This window comes from Bacillus rossius, chromosome 1, assembly GCF_032445375.1.
Source record: "Bacillus rossius redtenbacheri isolate Brsri chromosome 1, Brsri_v3, whole genome shotgun sequence".
NCBI classification, from domain to species: domain Eukaryota; kingdom Metazoa; phylum Arthropoda; class Insecta; order Phasmatodea; family Bacillidae; genus Bacillus; species Bacillus rossius.
In genome coordinates this window covers 66,149,920-66,173,869 of record NC_086330.1, presented here as the reverse complement: position 1 = coordinate 66,173,869, position 23,950 = coordinate 66,149,920, and the positions used below count along the sequence as shown (strand labels likewise).

The following is a 23,950-nucleotide window of genomic DNA, read 5'->3' as shown; positions in this document are numbered from 1 at the left end:
TAGATTACCTCTTTGAAAACCTTTTATTCAGCATAATTTATTCAGTATTTTTAGGATAGTGTTACACGCAGTTGAAGGTTCACGTGAATGTACTTCACCTGTTTACACTGTCCCATGAAGCTCATGGAAGCCTTCAACTGCGCAACTCTGCTGTGTTATGCTGACTATTAACGTTTTTGTTTTTCTCTTTTGTCTTGCATGCACCATGGGGTCACCGGTCACGGGATGGGTGTATCGTCTGCGCCGTGACGAGCTGGTTCAAATCCTCTCCGAGGAGGGCGTTTCCTTCGAGGAGGGCGCTACTGTTGCTGTTTTGAGGAGCCTACTCGTCCAGCATGTTCGTAACTCCTGGGAATCAGCTGATGAGGTACCGTCTCGGCAGTTCCCACCCCCTTCTGGCCCCGCCTTGAACTCAAAATTTAACACAAAAATATTTTTTTCTAACCTTAAGCTTCTTCCTCGGCTTGATAGCTGCGAGCCACGAGCTGTTTTGGATTTTTTAAGTGCGGCATCACGTCTTGAAGGGCTGAAATTAGTTAGTGAGGCAGAATTGTTAAAGGCCCTGCTGAGTCTCTGTGGAGCCGCATTTTTGCAATTACTTACTGACGCAATTACTCAGAATCTTTCTTTTGCTCAGTTCAAAAGCTCAGTTTTGCAATTTGCCTGTCCTCCACGTGTGCTTGAGAGCTGTAAACGAGACTTAGTATTTAGGTTTCAATTGCCTAACGAGCCCACTCTTCAGTTCATTAATTCCGTGGCCAATTATGCGGCCGTTCTTAATTTAAACCTCACAGAAACGGAGTTAGTACAAACTATATTAGGGAATGTCTCTCCGCTTGTGCTTCAACATAGCGCCATGCTTAGTCCTCCCACAACTTTGAATGCTTTACGCAAGTGGAGCTCTGAAGTGGAGAATCGCTTGCTCGCTGTTAGAAAATATAAGGAGGAATTCCCCATTTCATCTACATCGCGGTTTTATAAGCCCAAAAACTTAGAATTTCAGCCTGCTGTGAATGTTTATTCTCAGTCTGCTCGTGCTACGCGCGCGCCGCAGCTCGTTGATTGTGCGGCTAGTGTAACCGAGCCCCTTGTCGGCTCCGGCCGCGCTACCGACAGGCGCCCCCCTCCCACTAATGCGCCCGGCCTTAAGGCCAGCCGGTCTAGGTGTGCCAACTGCGGAAAGTTCGGTCACGCGGTGTCTGAGTGCACGCAGCCCGCTGTGAGCCGCGATTTACGCAAATGCTTTAGGTGCAACCGCGCAGGGCACTATAGGGATCAGTGTCCGGGAAACGGGCCCCGATCAGGGCGTATGAGCGGTCGCCGCGATCGTCGTCAGAGAAAAGCCGCCTTTCATAAATTTTACAATTTTGTTCATGTTAATTTGTTTAGTGATATTGTTCCGGCATTAGTGGATTCCGGAGCCACTCGTTCTTTGTTGAGTGCTGATTTTTTTGATTCCTTATGTAATAAATTTCCTGCATTGCAGAGCCGTGTGACTACGTGCCCTGACGTCATTATTTGTGTAGCTAACGGAGAAGTAGTACGCGCTAACAGGACAGTTGAGCTTCACATTAAAATTGCCGGATTTTCCTGGAACTGGCATTTTTACATTATTCCTGGTTTGTGTCATTCACTTATCCTTGGTCTGGATTTTCTGGGGAAAACTCGTTGTTTGATTGACGTGGCTAATCAGCATCTTGTTTTTGGCTTTCGCCCTTCATTAAAAATTAAATTAATTCCGCAGAATGCCGCCCCTGAAGTCATGTCTTGTCCTGACATGAGTGACATGACCTTCAGAGACTCTCTGATTTCGGACGTTTTCAGTCGTTATCCTGACGTAATAAACAGTCGTATAGGTAGGTGTGATGTATTGCCCTACAAGTTTTATTTAAAGGATCGCACGCCTGTTAAGGCCAAAGGCCACAGAGTATCACCCCCTAAACTACAAAAAATGAAGATTATTGTTGATCGCCTCATGGAAGCTGGGGTCATTGCCCCATCTATTTCTGATTTTAGCTCGCCTACTTTTCTAGTTCCTAAAAAGGAGGCTGGAGAATTTCGCTTGGTTCACAACTTCAAATCTCTAAATGATAAGGTCATTCAGGACTCTTACGAATTACCGACGGTAGAGAGCGCTCTACAACACCTAGGAGAGGCAGCCATTTTTTCCGTCATCGATTTGAACGCCAGTTTCCATCAAATCCTCCTGCATCCTGATTGCCGTAAATACACCGCATTTTCTACCCCTTGGGGACAATTTCAGTTCAATAGGGTGCCCATGGGAGTTTCATTTGGTAGTCAGGCCATGAGCCGCGTGCTGGACCATATTCTTTCTGATTTAAAGTATAAATTTGTCTTTAACTATATTGATGATATTATTGTTTATAGCGCTAGCTTAGAAGAGCACAAACAACATCTAACTCAGGTGTTTGACCGTCTTCGAGCGGCTGGGTTAACTGTTAATCCTGACAAACTTTGTTTGGCCCAGGACCATGTTAAGTTCCTTGGTTACATTATTTCTAAGGGAAAGCTCATTATGGACCCTGACAAGGTTTTACCCATAGTTAATTTTCCGCCCCCTAAAAACGTCAAGGGAATTCAGAGATTCCTAGGCATGACAGGTTACTATGCACGCTTTATACCGGACTATGCTGCGGTCTGTGGTCCGTTGAATAAGCTGCGCAAGAAAAACACAGCCTTTGAATGGGGTGACGCGCAACAGAAAGCCTTTGATAATCTTAAGGCCCTTGTCTCTTCTCCTCCCGTTTTGATCCTTCCTGATTTTCAGCGTAGGTTCGCACTTCAGGTCGATGCGTCTAGTATTGCTCTAGGAGCCGTCTTAGGTCACCTCGAAAATGATAGATTACGCCCCATAGCTTATGCTAGCCGATCGTTGACAGACGGAGAAAGGCGTCTCGGCGTGTATGAGAAGGAGGCGCTTGCATGCTTGTTCGGCGTTGAGAAGTTCGCCTCGTACCTGGACTGTCAGGAATTTGACCTGTACACTGACAATCAGGCACTTAGCTGGTTATTTAACCACCCTAACCAGCTAGGGAAATTAGGGCGCTGGGTGTTACGGCTGTCCCGCTTTAACTTTAAGCTACACCATCTTAAGGGTAGTGACAATGTGGTCGCTGACACGTTGTCACGGATGTTTACCCCTGAGGAGTTTGACACCAGTGCCTTGCCAGTATCTTGTTCTGAGCCGATTAGTGCCGCGGTGTGCAAGGTCTTCCCAGAATCTTTTCTTAGTATCCGTGATTGTCAGAAGGATGACCCGCTGTGCGTTCGCATACGCAGGGATTTGCATCATGGCACTGTTACGCCCTACGTAGAGGAACAAGGTGTAATTTATTACACAGGGAAATCAGGCAAGCAGAGGAAGGCAGTGGTCCCTGCCTCCCTTCGTCCGATGGTTCTTAAATACTTTCATGACTCATTGTTGGGTGCTCACTTGGGTATCGAAAAAACGTTCCGCCGCATCAGCGCGCATCTGGCATGGCCCGAACTACGTGCAGACGTGCGTCACCACGTGAGGTCCTGTGTTGACTGCCAGGTTTCTAAACCCCCGCAATGTGCCAAGGTTGGCCTGTATTGTGCGGATCCCCCGGTTGCTCCATGGCACGTTCTGCATATGGATATTTTTGGCCCCCTTACACGCTCCAAAAAGGGAAATATTTGCATTCTAGTGGTTCTGGACATCTTTTCCAAATTTGTGTTACTACTCCCCTTAAAAAATATGAAGGCGACTAGTATTGTTAAAGCCTTAAGAGAGCAAGTGTGGAAATTTTTTGGTGCTCCTGCTATGATAACCTGTGATAATGCCCGTTACTTCCGGTCTGTATTATTTAAGGATATGTGTTTTGAATGGGCTATTAAACCCATTTACAGTAGTCCCTATTGCCCCCAGGGTAATCAGTCTGAACGTGTAAACAAGGTGCTTAAAGCCACTCTAACTGCTTATTACAGGGATGACCAGTCATTGTGGGACAGTGACCTTGAATTCATCAACGTGGCGTTTAATTCTGCTGTCCATATGGCGACAGGGTTTCCCCCTTCCATCCCCTTCATGGGCCGTGAGTTGACCCATCCCTTGCTTAACTCCTGGGGACTGCCGCCTCTGGAACTCGCCTCTGACAGTGATTCCCTGGAGGCCATGCTTGACGATGTGAGTTGTAATCTTAAGAGGGCCCGCGAGGCTGTAGCCGCCTCTTATAATGCTACGCGGAGACCACATGGTTTTGCTGTTAATGACTTGGTTCTCTTAAAGAATTTTAAATTGCCAAAACTGGCTGATAATGTTAATTCAAAATTGATTTCTGCTTTTGTTGGGCCATTTGTGATTGATAGATTTTTGGGAGACAACACGGTCCTATTGCGTAACCCTTCTGGTTCTAGAAAATATAAAAAGGCCCATGTGGGTCAATTAAAGAAATTTCATCAATAATTTTTTTTTTCCTTTTTTTGGACTTAGTTTTTTTTGTTGTTGTTTGGGTGTTCGTGTTTCCTTCTCTTTTTTTTTTCCTTTCCTCCCACCGATGCTCCCGCCACGCCCAGAAGAGGACTTCGCGCCGCAGCGCACCCGACGCTCCTCGCCCTGCCCGAGATAGCGTGACCGCAGCCGCCCGCCGGGTTCGTCGTGTCTGCGAGGTCACTTGCTTGCTGGGACGTTGGTCGCCGTCACGTCACCGATGAGGAGCGGTGGCATGGAGTCGCCGCCGTCTCCTGCCCGTGAGGGGCCGTGACGCGTGCGGAGACTGACTCTCCTGCAGCGGCCGCTTCGGATGGCCCTGCCTGCCAGGCGTCGAGCGTGGGCAGGCGGTGGGGACGCCCGCCGTTCTTGCCCTGGTGTCGCGCTGGGGGAAGGCATGCTGTTCCTGCTACTCTGGGATGAAGAAGATGCTGTTCGAAATTGAATTTATTAGGGACGTCCCGTACTCTAAACTTTCTCTTCAACGCTGAAGAGTCTTTATTTCAGTGGAAACGCTGAAGAGTCTTTATTTCAGTGGAAACGCTGAAGACTCTTTATTTCTGTGGATACACTGATAATCCTTACTTGGTGTCCTACACGGAAACTATGCCAGTCATGAACTCACTTCAAGAAATTGCTAGTTAGAAACATTGTTTGTATTCGTATACACAGAGAAATGTGTTGAACTTACTTCAAGAAATCATCAGTTAGATATCAAGAAATTGTTATTTAGAAACATTGTTTGTATTTGTACACACATGGAATTGTGTTGGCTTGACATTTGAGTTACTTCAAGAGTTGTGACCGGACCTGCAGTTCCTCGTGTCCTTGTGACTTGGTTGGCGAGGCTCGCGGTTGCGTTCGTCAAGGGTGGGGGAGTTGAAGTGGTCGGTGCGCGTCACTTGAATTTCGCGCCGCGCGGCGGACTTCGGCGCTCCTTCCCTTCCTACTTTCCCCCTCCTATCTGCGTCCAGTGCTGTGTTTTGTCTTCCCCTCGTGAGGTGTCCGCGCATGCGCGTGGCGCCCTCTTGCTTAATTAAAACTAGGTGTAATGCCTTGAAGGCTCTTGTTCGTTAGCAGTCAGTCGGTGCTGGTCGTGAATTAAGCATGTAGTCTGATACTTGCTTTAGAGAGAGTGTGTGACAGCGGGGAGAATGCACGTAAGTGTTGTAAGGTGGTGACCCTTACAGTAATGTAAACGGTACTTGGTAATAGCTGTATTATAAATTCTTATTTCGGCCGTCACCGTCTAAATTCTATTTGGCATTTATTGTTTTCCTTGATCGTTTTTGTATTAATACCATGCATAGTTTGTTTGACGTTTCTCCCCGTCTGGTCTACAGTCTTCGTTAGGACATGTTTTTACGTAATGTATTTAATGTATTAATTTGTGAGTTTTCTTTTTATATCTTGCTTTATCATGCTTTACAGTAAGCTTATACCGCCTAGTGTAGGTCAGGCCGCGGTCGCCTGCATGTTCATTTGACGTTTTTGTATTCTCTAATGAGGCATGTTAGTGTTCATTATCCTTGTGTGTAAGCGTTAATACTTAATTGTAAAATTTCTTTCAAGCATTTATCAAGTTAATTTTATGTATTCTATCAAGCATTTAATCCTAAAGAAAATATAGATATGCGTTCACGTATTTTGCCGTGGCATGTGTACTAGCACTATCAGTATTAAGCAAGTATTAATTATATGTGAAAGAATGATGTATTTGTATGATAACCACGTGAGGCCTTTGCCCATGATTAAACGAACTAAGTTAATGTAACTATTTGCTACTTCAACCTTTGCATCCATCCTTGGCTATAATTGTTAGATTACCTCTTTGAAAACCTTTTATTCAGCATAATTTATTCAGTATTTTTAGGATAGTGTTACACGCAGTTGAAGGTTCACGTGAATGTACTTCACCTGTTTACACTGTCCCATGAAGCTCATGGAAGCCTTCAGCAGATTTAAACTTTTTGCTTGTCTGCGGAAAACCAAGGTGTTAAAACGACTGCGTGACTAGTGAGGTTTGGAGAAGGTGTGCGCTGACAGTGGCACCCGAATGTGCACTGTTGAATCAGGCAGGAGACTGTTCGCGGGGAATCTCTGGGGTCGAGTCCAGTCACTGAGCAACACCGCCTTGTCGACAGAGATTTCCGTGGTTGATACACGTGAAGCCTCTTATTGTCATGAGATGTTCTGGGACATCTTTGTTGGAAACCAAATTATAGGGGAAGTTTAGTGTTTTCTTTGTGTAATGGTTTTTAAATAATTTTTTATAGCAGTGACTAAGTTTATCTACGATAATACTATTTATCGTATTCTGAATGTTGGAATACAGCGATGGTCAAGTAGAAAGTTATTTTAATTCATTCACGTCATAATGTGCCATCTCATGATAATTCCATAGTGTCGGGGGCATGGCTGAGCATACGACCGAGTAACAGGTGGCACTCCGAACAGTCTTCAGCTCTGACGAACATGACATGACACATTAACGAAGAAGCGTTGAGTGATTGGGAGTTGCACTAAGAAAGCCAACGAAAGCAACACGGTCACAAATCGCCTCCCTCCAAATAAGCTATGAAAAGGTAATTGATCTCCGGATAAACCAACTGATCCGTCTAATTTCGGAAGTTGAATGTTTGCCTTCCGCACCAAAGACACGAAACTTAAAAAAATCCAAAACTTGTTTTAAAGTTTTCGATGTCTGCGTGCAGTGAAAGTGAGCCTATACTGTAAAATCTTAATCGGATAAACAATTATAGATACTTTTTTTTACTACAAATTGGCCATTTAAACCCTACTGTCATAGATACATTTTATAATTATCTGCGAAGGAGCCCGTGTGCCATAGTGGTAATATTAAACTCTGTGAACAGGCGTCAGTCAGTCGACCTTGTATTGGTCATCTTTGGAAAATTGCAGCTGAAAAAATTTATCTCTACAAGATAACATTTTTTTTCACTTTCACTTCTTTTCTTTCCATCAATTTTTCTGTAATAACTTTTCAGTTAAGTGTCATTAATTTATTAAGAACTTTTATAGTGGGGTGCCTGGAAGAATAGCTGTCGTGGTTCATTCAAAAATCTGAAACTTGTACAAAAAGTAAGGATGTTGTTAAAACATTTTGCCAATTTTTGTGGTAACAGGCCAAGTAAGATTGACTTGGGTGATTTACTTATAAATTTGGAATGAATTGTCTCTGGCATTGCCGTTCCCATCATAATGGCAGCAGTAGGCAACAATACCCTGAAAATCTCTACTCCAATATCGACCAAAGAGTTGGAGACTGTTTCGTTTTTCAATTTGAACTGGCAAAAACAAAACAGTCCAGTACATGTGCACGATGGTTCACTCACGATCCGCGAGAGCGCTCTGGTGACCCGGATGGGGTCGGCGCGGCTGACGGGCGCGGAGCCCATGGCGCGGTCCAGCATCATCATGGCGGCGGGCAGCACGCAGTCGTCGAACTGGCCGAACACCCACTCGCGGCCGCGGCACGTGCCGTACGGGCCGACCCAGATCTTGCCCAGGTCGTTGAGCACGTACTCGTCCAGCAGCCGCTTGTCCTCCATGTACACCAGGTCGCCTGCGACGTGCCGAGAACGTGGTCAGGGCCTCAGTTGTCCCATTGCGGCACACACAACGAGCGTTCCAGAATTATCTTCTTCTGACCTTGTGGTCCTGCTCTTATTTGTTGAGTAGTGTTTATTACATAGGCCTTAATACACAATGTGAGGTGTCACACTAGTAAGCCACTGCAATTGCATTTCATTTTAACTAGGTTCTAAATTCAATCTGGCCATTCTCATTTTGAATTACCATGATCCTCGAAATCACACCAATCAATAACTCATATAATTCCTTACAATTCAAATTGTGATATTCGTTCCCCAATATTCCTGGTATGTGCTGTAAAATAACAGTCACTTGAGATGTTTAGACCCATAAAATTATAATATTAATGATGAATTTGGACGGCAAGTGAAGTCTAAAATGTGTGGTCATAGGAACTAAGGACCTATTTGCCCATATAACTGTCAAAAAAATTGTGTGTCGTGGCACACGTGTTTGTAAAGATTTTAAGTTATAAAATAGTTTAGTACATATAATTTATTTTCAAAGCAGTATGTGATTTATGTATTAACTTTATATATAAAATTGTATGTTATGTATGTATGACGTCAATAAACTCCGACAGAATTTGACCAATCACCATGAAAGTTGGCACATAGAAGTGTTTTTTTTCTTTGAGAAGGATTGCATGCTGTCCATTATTTCGTAACTCACCGCTATATGGCGTTGCAGCGCATCAACTTCTAAACCGTTAAAGCATCAACCAATCACCTTGGAAATTGGTATACATAAATATTTAAACACGGAGAATATATTCGCCATACCCTTTTTGTTACAACTCTTCACTAGATGGCACTGTAGTGCATCAGTTTCAAAACCATTGAACCGATCACCATAGGTAACCAGAAAATCGTAGGTGAATAATAATTTTGTGTCATTTCTCTATGTTCACCATACTGTCATATAACGGTATCACCCTGTGTTTAGCACGGGAAACACCGTGTACTCCAGTTAAGAATAACTATTTTTTTATTTGTAGGCAAATAAACTAAACTATCTTTGGACGTCTTATCTGTCAATAAGCATTAAACGTTTTTGTATCACAAGCAATTAAACTAACTTTGGAAGTCTTATATGTCAATTATTTATACATCTATTTTGCTATTACTCAAGGAACACATAGCAACAAATAATAACAAATGCTGATTGTGACTGTGATAAGTAATTGGTGAGTAAGTTTAATAATAACCATTAGTGATTGTGATTTTTAATTATAATTGTAAAGCAAGTACAAAATATAAATGCTATACGAATAACTATTATTATATTAATTGTAGGCAAATTAAATTTGTATCACAAACAATTAAACTATCTTTAGACATTTTATTGGTCAATTACCATTAAATACTAGCAATTATTTCAAAACAAAATAAATACAAACAGTCAGGACAACGTCTGCTGGGTTCTGCCAGTAACTGATAAATTTAAACCAGTAATTTTTGTGATATATTCCAAAAGTTTGGATTTCGTCTACCATTTAACTGGGATATATTACCTACCACTTAAATACCTACAGTTGTTTACCACTCCCGATGATTCTAAGCCATGTCCGCTTCTACAGACAAATTATGTTAATTTTTTATTTGAAAAAATAAAAATATACCATACAAAAAGGTTTTGTAGCAAACAAAGCCTTAACATAATTATATATACTGATTCGTATTTTTTGAACATCTGTTTGGGTTATTATTCTATTTTTATTATATATGTTTTCAATCATTTTAAATATGTTAGTAATTTTGTAAGGGTCAGCGTCTCGATTATAGTAGGACTAAAATTTATTAGCTTCGATACTAATTTAAGTTATTCGAAGATACTTATTTTATGTTGCTTTAATCTTCGGTGCATAACATGTTAGGTAAAACAATTTCTTATCACAGACTATGCTGAGTTACCTACCCTTATGCCATGGGTTGAAAAGCAAGTAGATGTTTTCTGGGTAGTGGAACACGTTGGGTTTGGCTCTAGGGTTCGTCTTCAGCTTGGTCTCAATGCGCAGTCTCCACTCTCCAACCGCTGCTTGCGGAGGGCTGCGTACCTACAAATAGCCATGGTTAATTATCATACAAGGTTCCATATGTTTACCATGAACGGACATAAATTGCGTTTTTCATTAAAACTACTACTAGGAGAAAAGAGTATAGTTTTAGATTCTTTACGTGTTACTTTTCAATATAAGTTTTTTAAATTATGTATATAATAAACCTTAGTAACGGGTTGCGTCGTGTTGTAATCCATTTTATGACTAGAATGTTTGTATAAATACGTGTTTGAACAAACAAGCATTTTTATAGTTTCACGTACCTCTCTGTGCGATATTTTCAAATTAACTGTGACATATTTATTAAAAAAAAAAAAAACAACAGAAAATAAACAAAAGATTTCTGATAACAAACGTCAATATTTTGAACTCAAGCAAGGTTCATCGAATTCCTGGGATCTTGAAAAACACAATTCGCAAAGAGTAAGAAAACAACAAAAAAAATATGGCAATATAACACATATTCCCTAAGCTGGCAGTTAGTTTTTACAACCATTTAAGCACCATGTTAAAAAACATTTTGTACGCTTAGCGAGAGAACAAGTTTCATCCTTTGAGGAAGTATGTCAGCTTTGTTAACAGGACATTTATTGTTTATTTATTAGGGCCGAAACAAAATTTTCTTGCATTATCTTATGTTTTGTTTTCCTTCCAAAATTAAGTTGTCTTCCAACGTAGAGTTTTATCAGCGGTAGTGCAAGAAGGCTTGCGGTTTTGCTGTTTCCGCTTTGACCGGAAACAGAAGGAATGATTGCCACGTGGTTATGACGTTTACCGGTACATCCAGCTGTAATCACTATAAAACGTTTCTGCAAAACATCAGAAAAATATTATTCAATGCATTTTTTTTGTGATAGTAAATTTCTTCGAAAAATTTATTTTATATTTTGGAAAAAATATAGGCTAGTACATTTTAAGACAGAGTTATACCAACTAACTTTGGCTATAGTTTCTACACAAAAAAATTGGAAGCTTATTTAGACTTGTAGCTTTAAGTGTTTTACAAGGCTTTTAGTCTGGAGCTTATAAGCACTTTGACTAAAAATAGAAGAGCAAGTATTTAAGATAGAACACTAAACGCATGGATAATGTTTTTAATTATCAGTGTTTTACAATAACCTGAAACCTTTAACCATGTTTTTATTTAATTAAAATAGTTTTTATGTTTTTATGATTTGTGGTGACATTTTGTTTAAATAAGTAATTCAAGCAAACCATTTTTCCATTGAGACAGTCTGTAAATAAAATAGCTTTTCATCTCCATCATAAAAGTCGAATACCAGCTTTGGGAATCACTTCAGATCTTAAGTCGAAAAACCTTTTGAAATTATTTTTTTTTGATAAACCTGCAGCTCACATTTGCTGGTTGATTTTAATATAATCAACATTAACCCTAAACGAATAATCAAAAATTTAAAGTTGTTTAAAAATGTTTTTAACACCTTATTTTTAAAATAAAATTTTTTATTAGTTAATTCTTTATGTAACTACGGCAAGTGACAGTTGTGCGATGAAATATTTGCCTCAAAAATTAAATTAATGCATTTACCGTTTTTATGAAGCTTAAGTTATAGTAAATTAGGAGAAATCAGTGCGTATTAATAGTTGCCTCTTACATGATGAGTAGCTGTAAATAAAGAAAAATTAGATTTTAGAAAGGAAAAATTAATTATTTTGATGACTCCTTATGCATTTATCATAATGCTTTGTTCATTCTGGTATCCCAATACATTTTTCAAATCTTTCGTGCTTACATTTTATAATTTTATACGGTTATACAATTTTAACGGTTCAATGGGAACGTTCCCTTAGTTCATAAGACAAAGAGATAGTAATTTTATACTATAACGTAAACGATAAAATATGTTAATTTAATTATTGTTTAATGAAATGCCAAATAATAAACGACATAAAGTTACGAAACGTCACATAGTAAACAAAATTATATCATACCGGAGTAACTGTTCTACCAAATGACTTTAACTATAACTAAGTAAATTCAAAATCTCTATTATATGTATGCTAAGATTATTTCATGATCGTCTATGAACTCAAACCGATAGCGTTTGCATATTGGCTAATACGTAAATTTATACAAAATATGGCATTTAATTCAGTTCACGGGATAGAAGTAATACTTCTTTGGTAATTCAAACCTCGACTCGTAGGAATATCGTGATATGAAAAACGGCAGAGAGAGAGAGAGAGAGAGAGAGAGAGAGAGAGAGAGAAGCAGACAATATTCTAAACAAACATGAATTAAACATTATTAAATAATTAAAAGTAACTGCTTAGGATATCAATAATTTTTAATCAATCAATATCCTTTGATTAACAATAAATATTATTCAATGTTGTAATAAACTATAAAGAAAAATACTATGCGTGTTACTGTTTCTTCAAACAATTCTGTCATTTGAAACGTACCAAATCTCTGAACGAAATATGAAATTCATAACAGGTAGCGCTAAATATGCGGGAAATGCAGGGACTGTCTCTACACTTCTCTCAACGCTGCTGGTTGAAAAAGGAGGAACGCGAGCGCATTAATAACAACTTTAAAACCAAGGCATTCATAGATGACTTTTATGAAACAAGTGCATGCACTACTCTCTGTCTTATTTTTTTGTTTATCTAACTCTCTCGGTTCTTTTTGTTGTTGTTGTTGTTGTTGTTGTTGTTGGGAATGAATTATTGTACAAAGAGGAGAACGCAAACGAACCCAGAAACGATATAGTTTAGGTGTCACATTATATCTCTTTGGCCAAGTACCTATTATTCTCCGTCTTTTTCGCATCAGAAACGTTTCAAACAGTTATTGTTTCGCGAAAACGTTGAATGCAAATTCGGCCTTTAAATCTTACTCACATCGCGCCCAAAGTTTCCACTTTAAAATCAATGTGAAACGTATAGCTTACGGTTTGTTCTATCTGTTACTTTGGGAGTTATTTACTCCGTCATAGTCACGCAACCAGGCGTTTCAGTAGTTCAGTGGCATATTTGCACACGCGACCACGTTACACATGTTTGGAATCTTGTCTGCAACTAGGTCGTCCACAAGCCGGTAAGCTCGAAAGTAATTCAATAGCGATGTTCATGTCTCGTCCCTGTCACTGCCTGGGTGAGCGAGCGGAAACCCACCGGTGGGGCAATATGAACGCAATCTATCGACGATCCATTCAACATGTGTAAACTGAGCACCCGAGGCAACTTTCAGGGAAGCCCGATGCTAACTAAATGTTTCTCATATCACCTGTTGTAAAAGAGGCGTTAAGTTAAAAAAAAATTAATTTTTTCGACATTCATGGAATAAAAAAAACATTATAAATAATTTGAGAGTGTCTTTCAGTACTCGCCATTGATGTGTAAACAACTAAACTTGGTAAGGATAGTATTATTCACTTGTTTTCATGCTGCAAATAAAACTTATTAAACGAAACTCGGACACAAAATTCAACGTAGAATTCTTAATAATAACGTCTAGCGTGATAACATTACTAAAAATATTTATGTTAAAGGAAAATGGTTAAAAGTCTCCCCCCCTTTTTTTAAAACCTATTTAAAATTCTCTTCAGCAAGGTGGTAATTATGAATTCTCAGGACTAGCGTCGCAAGAAAATGCCTCAACGCTTAACATGTGAGACCGGTAATATCATTTGCCTACGTTTTCGAGGTTATACTTCTTAAGGCGTGTTTTATTTCAGTTTGCACCATAAATTCAATAAACTAAGCGCGCATTATACAATAGAAGTATGAGAGTTTGAAAATTCAATGCGCATGCATGCAGAAACTGATACACCCACGAGCCGAAGTAGTCAAGTTGGCGGACACACATGTGGCAACATGCACTCGTGCATGTTTCGCGAACGTCGGGGAATGTACCAAGCGTATTAGTGAGCCAAAGTTAATGTTATGGTAGTGAAACTATCCTGGAGTACATTTTGAAAACTTGAACGTTATAAGAAAATATAATTGAAAATTTATAAATACGTACAACTTATTAGTCAGGAAAATTGTGTTGCAACGAACATGCTGTCAAAGATATTTAAAAGTTTGTTGGTTCTCTAAAGCGTTACGAACGTGGCACTATTTTTGATGTATTTTATCAAACTAAAAGTTGCAGTCCGATAGATCCCCGCTTTGGACTTGATGTTAACCAGGAATTTTATTAAAATACTGACCATGTTGTTAAATATTCATTAAACATTTTAAACTATTAAGTTTTCATGCACCTTAGAAGTTATACTTCTATGACAATACAAAAATATTAACCTTAAACATTTTTATATACATATTACAACAATAAGTATATGTGGTTAAATAACTGTAATCAATCTGTAAATAGTTCCTACGAACAAATTTTTACCTTATTCAGCTGAGTAAACATTATTATAATATAATGTAATTTAAAGAAATACCCTGTAGCGAGTCCTGAACCTCTTCTCTTTATTTCAACAAGCGCGCGTTATATCCATAAGTTAACGGGACAATTTAAATTTAGGGATGAGACTATTTATTATCTACTGTGCAAGGCCATTTCTTAAACGTATTTTAAAACATGGGATTTCGTTTAACTTTGAACGGTTTAGTTTACACAATATATTCCAGGGTAATTTCACTATCATAAGTTTAATTTGGTATTTACCATAATTTTTACGAGATTGACTATACACGGGTTTAAGTTGCTACAAGTGGGTCCGTCGTCTTTGACCCACATGTCCGTTCTTTGACCTCCGTTCCATTTTAATGAAAATACTTCTACCAAATGCCGTATACGGAGAACTAATATACTTATTACACATTAAAAATTAATGTCGTCAGATTCTAGCAGTTCTTTGGCTGCAACAAATAGCCTGCATCGTATATTCTCTACATTGTAGGGATGAATTCATTCAATAATTTGGGTGGTTTCTTCGTCATCGGGATCTCAAGAACCGGTATTTATTCATCACGTGATGAAAAAAAAAGTAGTACCTTCGAAACCATTTTGGAGAAATGAATGGCGTTACAAAATACTATAGGTAGAGACCGGAAAAATTCGCGAATTCATTTCGCGATAGGCTAAAATACAAATAGTTATACCTCGGTGCTGCCTCTGCTATTGGCTCACAACTCATCTGGAGGACTCTGGGCCAATGAGGAACGCCCGACCAAAGCTTTATCGAATCACAGGCTGCTACGTTGGGACTTCTCACAAGACAGCAGCCAATGAGTGGGTGGCATTTGACCGAGTGTACGTAGAACTATGCAGTTCATCCTAGAGGTCATAGAACCCGCGAATTTTTCCTGTCCCTTATCATAGGTAGAGACCCGTGAATTTCGCGGATTCATTTCGTGCTATGCTAAAATTCAAATAATTATACCTTAGTGCTGCTTCTGTCATTGGTTCTCTGTTAATCTGGAGGACTGAGGGCCAATTAGAGACCCTCACTCATAGAAATGTCGAATCATAGGCCACCCAGTCGAGACGACTCAAAAGTCAACAGCCAATGAACAGTTGGCATTTGCCCGAGTGTGTAGAGGATATTGGAGTCTATCCTGGAGGTCACTGAGTCCGCAAAATTCACGGGTCTCTAATCATAAGTAATCTCTACTTGTAAAATATTTGAACACTGTATAAATTCCATGTTGCTCAAATGACTGATATCCCCGATATAGCCAATGTCACCCTGAGACGTTAGTTGTTATCAAATTCCCCTCCCCCCGTGCGTGGATGGCCCGATTGGGGTTGCTACTCCAGTGACCCACCTCCAGCTTGATGGACTTGGTGTCCTTGGTGACGAGCCTCACGTCCCAGGCTTCCTTGTGGTAGGTGGTGCTGCCAGTCAGCGTGACCTTGCCCGTTCCCAGCAGCGGGTCCGGCTTCGGCCCTGAAACACGCCAGCTGCCAGTGACACTACCTGGCAGACCTATCCCCAGATATTACTGAGACATGTACAAGCATGACAACACAGAATGAATAGGAAGGCTGGTTAACATATTGTTTTTAAATAGCTTATTTATGGCAAGAGTTAAAATAATAGTAACTTGTTTTTTTTATTCTTGAAGCTTTTGAATAGTTTCTCGATGCTAGAATTGTAGCCGCTTTATGAAGCTGACACATAATTATGCAAAATTAGATCAAATTAAATATTACATGGTTCCTTTAAATTATTTTTTAACATTTTAGAAAACTATGAATTCAGACATCTTAATAAATTTATAATATGGCATTTTAAAAATATGTTTTCTTTAAAAAGCTGTAAAATAAAAAGCAGAGTATAATTTTTGGAATCAGTATCTAGTCTCATAATGATAGCTTTTACATCTGTGTCAGAAATGGCGCTAATGATGCTTCTCTATATATTATAATAATATTATTTTCCATTTTTTCTTAAAGTTATGTAAAAATTCCACCAGTTTTCATGTTTAAAAAAATATATTATATACACTTTATTTATTTTCTAACACTTGCTAATTATGTTTGGCTCCGTAAAATAAAAGTTATTATTCAAATACTCTTTTTTTATTCAAGCAAAATATATCTGCAATTACGTTTTTCCAATCCAAACAACGAGTACAAACAACAAACAGTATTTCAGGAGTACGCTACCTAAAGGAATCAAAATTGCGGTCATTGAACATGACCATGAGGTCGCAAACCAGCATTCTAGCGAATGGTTGCGTGAGTCACCGTGAGCTCACCGTAGGTGAAAACGATCTGCAGCGTGTCCCTGACGACGTCGTAGTTGCGGTCCCTGAACATTACCACGAGGTCGCAAACCAGCATGCTAGCCAATGGATGCGTGAGTCACCGCGAGCTCACCGTAGGTGAAAACGATCTGCAGCGTATCCCTGACGACGTCGTAGTTGCGGTCCCTGAACATTACCACGAGGTCGCAAACCAGCATGCTAGCCAATGGATGCGTGAGTCACCGCGAGCTCACCGTAGGTGAAAACGATCTGCAGCGTATCCCTGACGACGTCGTAGTTGCGGTCCCTGAACATTACCACGAGGTCGCAAACCAGCATACTAGCCAATGGATGCGTGAGTCACCGCGAGCTCACCGTAGGTGAAAACGATCTGCAGCGTATCCCTGACGACGTCGTAGTTGCGGTCCCTGAACATTACCACGAGGTCGCAAACCAGCATACTAGCCAATGGTTGCGTGAGTCACCGCGAGCTCACCGTAGGTGAAGACGATCTGCAGCGTATCCCTGACGACGTCGTAGTTGCGGTCCCTGAACATTACCACGAGGTCGCAAACCAGCATGCTAGCCAATGGATGCGTGAGTCACCGCGAGCTCACCGTAGGTGAAAACGATCTGCAGCGTATCCCTGACGACGTCGTAGTTGCGGTCCCTGAACATTACCACGAGGTCGCAAACCAGCATACTAGCCAATGGATGCGTGAGTCACCGCGAGCTCACCGTAGGTGAAAACGATCTGCAGCGTGTCCCTGACGACGTCGTAGTTGCGGCCCCTGAACATTACCACGAGGTCGCAAACCAGCATGCTAGCCAATGGATGCGTGAGTCACCGCGAGCTCACCGTAGGTGAAAACGATCTGCAGCGTATCCCTGACGACGTCGTAGTTGCGGTCCCTGAACATTACCACGAGGTCGCAAACCAGCATACTAGCCAATGGATGCGTGAGTCACCGCGAGCTCACCGTAGGTGAAAACGATCTGCAGCGTGTCCCTGACGACGTCGTAGTTGCGGCCCCTGAACATTACCACGAGGTCGCAAACCAGCATGCTAGCCAATGGATGCGTGAGTCACCGCGAGCTCACCGTAGGTGAAAACGATCTGCAGCGTATCCCTGACGACGTCGTAGTTGCGGTCCCTGAACATTACCACGAGGTCGCAAACCAGCATGCTAGCCAATGGATGCGTGAGTCACCGCGAGCTCACCGTAGGTGAAAACGATCTGCAGCGTATCCCTGACGACGTCGTAGTTGCGGTCCCTGAACATTACCACGAGGTCGCAAACCAGCATACTAGCCAATGGATGCGTGAGTCACCGCGAGCTCACCGTAGGTGAAAACGATCTGCAGCGTGTCCCTGACGACGTCGTAGTTGCGGTCCCTGAACATGACCATGAGGTCGAATTCCTGGCCGCGCCGCAGAATCACACTGGGCTTCTCGGCGTGCACCATCTCGAAGCGATCGGTGTGGTGGCGCCTGGAGTTCTCCAGCGGGTACAGACGCACCCCATCCACCTGTAGAGCTCCAGCCATCTTCACCTGGAGAATGCGCACGGTATACATGTGTCCTTTCATCTCTACGTAAGCACAACAATGAAATGCAAAATGTTCAATTTTTAAAGTACCCTCTTTAAAGAACAACTTATATCCAAGATAAATTTTTTTTTTTAAAATATCATATTCTTAAAGAAAAAAAAATGAAATAATTTTTTAATATAAGAATGAAAAAGAGTGTAAATATTTGAAAACAGCAAGACATCTAAAGCCTTTCGGTTTTAAAACCGTTAGGTACTAAGGAAACATAAATTCCAAAACTAAAAACCAAAACTAATATGATCAATATATAAGTGTTTGGTGAGTTTTTGAAATAATCTTTTGATACTTATTTTGTTAAACATTCGTCAAAAGAAAATTTACCTTTTTTCAGATATATCATTTGAAAGTTTATATTTACTTTACCATATTTATAGCTGTAGAAAACTTATTTTTAAGGTGTTTTGGTAACAAATATTCAAACCATAAAATGATATTAAATCAGTGATTGATGTTTATTAATCTTTTACATAAAAATTGTAACATGACCGAGTTTCGTATGAAAAATGAAGTTTTTAACTATTATGTAGGCCTACATACAAATTACATAGTCTCTTCGTAAAACTAATATTTTTTTTAAAATATAAATACAATAAGTGTTAAAAATAATAAAAAAATTCGCATAATCTTATCGGTTAAATTTAAGTGATACTGAAAATAAAATATATTTTCAAACGATATTTAAGTGTCGAAAGTCATCAAAAGTTTTGAAAAATTAATTTTTGGTGGTAAGCAAAGATATTTTACTATGTATAATATCAACATACCAATATTTGTGAGCTATCAAACGGAAAAAAGAAAATTCATCTTTACTTTAACATATTGTTATTTAAAAACAAAATTGGTAATAAAAGATTAAGAATGGGGTTTCAGTATTTGTACAAAATTTAAGTGTATAGTTTACTTTATATGCCAGATTGAAAAATAATCTGGAAATCTTTTTTGAGTATTGTTATTTTTAGCCTAAGGAAAACATATTTTTTCTTAAAGTTATACTTTTTTAGGCGCGTAATGAATAATGACGTGTGAATATTTGCATATCATGCAACGAAGTTTTATCACGATTAAGAATAGAATACACGCAAATAAAATTTTATATATGCTTTTAAATCTTATACATTAGTAATTTATATTGATTATTGGTCCACAAAATTAAAAACATTTAATTATTGTGAGTATTAATTATAAAAACATTTTTTCAATTTTATTTATTACACAAGGAAGGTTAAGTTGTACATAATTATATGCGTTATGAAATAAAATTAATAGAATGTATTTTTACGATGCGCGCAATATCAAACAAAAATTTAAGGATGAAAAAGGGGTTCATAAAAATAATGTTTATATATATTTTTTTAATATAAGTGAACATACTAATTGTATAAACACATAAATGCGCTTTTAAAACATAAGTGATTAATTTTTAAAACACACATAAATTTTTACATTAAGTTACTTTGTAGTAAAATTTACATTTTATTTTATTATTTGTAATACATATTTCCACAAATTTTCCAGTGAACTGACTTGTTATGCTTTCGTATCGTGTGATTATTCAAAAACCAAAAAAAATTAACATTTTTTCGTTAAAAGGCAAACAAATAACGTTGTTTCATCGTATAAGCTTCAGAGAAGATATGTGTAGAAGATGAGTGGCTTGTGTTCTTAAGCGTAATAGTGTGCTTGGTTAACATTTTTATTTATTTATTTATGTAAAAACAAAATTCAAAACTACGCTGGTTTAGAATTGTTTTATTGTTTATTTTACACATTACAAAAAATAAAATATCAGGTTAACACTAAATATTTAAATACGCTGTAGAAAATCATTAAATAAACTTTATCACTAAAAAAAAGTAAAGTTAATTTTTATACATTATACCACATAATATGAATTGTCGTTGGTAATATTGACTGGGTAGGGTCACACTTCCAGTGCAATGCCTCTGATAATGTGGCAGGGTTTAAGCTGACTATTTCCTAGCTTCTTTAAGCCCTAAGCATGTATTATAACATATTTAATGGAGTGAAATGGAAAAATAATTCTACCAGAGTCAAATTACTTCCGTATCCATGTTGAGAACATAATATTATTTAGCACATTGATTTGTATAGAGTATTATATTACAATAATAAGAAGTGTAAATGCCTACACTGTGACAGGAACAAAGAGGTTGTTACTTGTATTGAAAACCAAATACCATTATTTTTTAAATTTGAATAGAATATTTTAACCTATGAAATATATATAATGCATCCCGGACTATATGGAGTTACCAAAAAATTTCATTTTAAATTAGGAAAATTTGAATATTGTCAATAAGTACTTAAATTAAAACAATATTATTCAACGTAATTGTAGCTGAGCCTAGTTATTGTTATTAGGTAGGTGGTTTTATAACAATTTTTTAGTTAAGTGAGGAATAAACTATCAATTTGTTAATTGAAATTCGGAAAAACTATGTGCTATGTTATTTAATGAAGTAAAAAATGTCAAAAATTCGTGCACCGTGCTTGACAGTTGTAGTTCAGGCAGTTTACACATTGTTGACGTTATAAAATCTGATAGAATATTGTTTGTCAGAATGGAAACCCATAAACCGGTAACTAACAGGCCCAATAACACAAAATTACAAGTCTACAAGCTACAAGTTATAAGTTACACATGAGAGTTTTACAATTATGAAACTGAACTCTTCTATCAAGAAAATTGTTCGTTTAAATGGAGAGATGTAAAGTAAAATAAAACCTAAAATAATTGCATTATTATATATTCAAGCCTAATTGAGTTAGATACGAGTATACGAATAAAAAAATAATTGTTTAAGTATTTAAAAAAGTCACAAAATCTTTATATTCTTGGTTTGAAACTGTGTGGTCTCATAACATCAATATCATCTTCCACAATTTCCTTGAATATTATATGCATTATAATTCCATATGAAGCTTACAAATTGTACTAGCAAAATATTTAGCTTTATTACTAAAGACAGTAGAAATTGTTACATACTTTACATGCCCTCGCAGGTTACAATAAACTTTATGAAACAAGGGTGTCATATTGTTTATAGAAACAGCTTGTTAATTGTAAATCTGCAATTGAAATTTTAAGTGTTAATTTGTAATTTATTTAAAAATTTCATTGATTTTTACCTTAGCTACAAATGGATTTTTTGGTGACTTGTGAACTTGTAGTTTATGAAATAGGGCTGTGCAGTCCACGTCACTGGAACCAACCGAGGCGGTGCGACGGTGTAACTCGAGACTAGCACTCGTAAGTACCGGTCCTGCCACGCTGATTTAGGATTTCCTAGGTTTCCCGTATTCACTGGGAAGAAATGCTAGGTTGGTAACTAACCATGGAACACCACGAATTTCTTTATAGATTTCTCCACGCCGTGTTTGCCGCATTATGTGAGTATCTGATACATCTCTGTGGAAGATTAAAGCTCAAATTGAGTAAAATAAAAATAATTCTCCGGTACTGATAGGTAGAATTACAGATTCATAACAAATTATTCTCATGTAATCAGCTTTTTAGCTTCAGATAACAAGTAATGCAAACTTAGTGTTTTGTAAAACCTATAGCATATAAATTTGTTTTATCATCTATGATGAAACATTTGAAACTTTCAAACTATATCTATTAGGTAGGATGCAGAGAAAGACTACGCATTTTAGCCGTTAGCATGGTGCAACTTTCGGTAAATATTTTCGTAGTTTCTCGTTTTTTTGGGCCATAATTCCCTATCGTCATATGTTTATATATATATTTATATTTATATAATAATATACATACACATACATATATAAACGATAACTGACTTAATTTTGCACAAGGCACTTCCAAACTGATAAATAAACTACACTAATATAAAATCATGGTTTAGATTTTGATTGGGAAAAATAGCACCGGAGAGGTAGAACTGGAGGTTTTTTGAAAAACAGAAATATCACTTACTCATTTAATAGGTTAATTATCACATACGTATGTAGTCATTGTACTTAATTATTTTGGAAAAAAAATTGATAGGACAAACCATAAATGCAAGGGGTGAAACTAGAAATCTGTGGACAAATAAATTCATAACTCCTTTAAGTAAGCACACTATCAAAATACGTTCAAATTAAATGCTAACATTATAAATACTATCTAAAACATTTGCCTGAAACAATTATCGAAAAGACGCTCCCATTTCTGCAGGGAGTTAAATTAAATACAATCAAAAATTAAAAAAAAAAACACACTTTTCTTAAACACTGTAAAATAAAGTCTGGTTTATTGTTAAATTTTAAAATATTATCCAAAACTTTCGTCCGCTATAATTTTTTATATGATCAAACAACGGGATGGTGTTAAAATAACAGGGGTTAAAACAACAGAATAATAAATAAATTATAAGTTCTCTATAAAATTATCTAAATACTTTCTAAAACTTTTGTCTAAAACAATTTTTGACTAGATGAACCATTACGCAGGAGTTAAAAAACCTTATTCAAATTTCCTTAGTATAGCCTATCTTTATAAATATCTTTATATATATATTTCTTGTGTGCGTGTGTATGTCACTGAACTCCTCCTAGACGGCTGGACCGATTTTGATGAAATTTTGTGTGTGAGTGCACGGGAATTCGAGGATGGTTTAGATTCACAATTGGATATTTTATCTTGATTTCTGAGTTAAGAAAAACTAAAAAAACACGCTTTATAAGCAAAAATTGCAACGCATTATTAGAAGCCATTAAGTTTTGCTATTGTAAGGAACTAATTAGAGAGTAAGAAAAAAATAAAGATCCTGACAGTTTATAGTGTCGCCATATTTGTTTCAATTTTCAATACCCTTTTTGTATATTACAATTTAAATTGCAGAAAAAAATCATGTTTCATAGCCACACAAATAGTGAGTGTGTGTCATTTCTCTATAAAATTATTTGTGTAGTTTATTGATTCCATAACGAATTTTTTCAATCATTTTTAATAAAAATTATTCATTTTTTAAATAAAAAACTATTTAAAATAAAACTATAAAAAAATTAAAAAAAACTCTATTAAAAATTATTTACTTTGGAAAAAATGATTCATTTTAAAAGTTATCAAGCAAAAAAATAATTTTTTATCAAATTTACACGTGAGTTTTATAACAACCAACCTAACCTAAAAATTATTTGAAAGCTAATTGACTTCATAACATATTTTTCAATTGTTTTTAATAAAAATTAGAATTTTATAACGTGAGTTTTATAACAACCAACCATTTTTCAATTGTTTTCAATAAAAATTAGAAAATGTTTAATTAACTAATTTTTCATTTATAAGTAGTTGTTAATTTTGGAATGATTTACATTTGATCCGGTAGACTGCGCTACCATCGCAGCATCAAATATTAAATATTATTCTATTTTAATTTCAGTTTGTCCCGACAGTTGGTGCTGCGATCAAATTGAGAAAAATATTTGAAATTTTGTGTTATTATTGTGTTCGTTTAAGTCGTGTGGTAATTAAAATATTAACTATGAATATAAAT

The 23,950-nt window shown here is 37.6% G+C and overlaps 1 protein-coding gene across 1 annotated transcript in view; it reads right to left on the bottom strand.

The window, feature by feature from the left end:
• Positions 1 to 23,950, bottom strand: part of LOC134528946 (hemocyte protein-glutamine gamma-glutamyltransferase-like) — a 55,070-nt gene that overhangs the window by 21,957 nt on the left and 9,163 nt on the right. The window contains exons 2-7 of the mRNA XM_063362642.1: positions 18,127 to 18,371; positions 17,314 to 17,399; positions 16,830 to 16,937; positions 15,894 to 16,015; positions 10,004 to 10,142; positions 7,828 to 8,057 (exon numbers count right to left, since the gene is read on the bottom strand). Coding sequence (XP_063218712.1) covers positions 7,828 to 8,057; positions 10,004 to 10,142; positions 15,894 to 16,015; positions 16,830 to 16,937; positions 17,314 to 17,399; positions 18,127 to 18,365 — 924 coding nt within the window. The 5' untranslated portion in view covers positions 18,366 to 18,371. The remainder of the gene's footprint in view (positions 1 to 7,827; positions 8,058 to 10,003; positions 10,143 to 15,893; positions 16,016 to 16,829; positions 16,938 to 17,313; positions 17,400 to 18,126; positions 18,372 to 23,950) is intronic.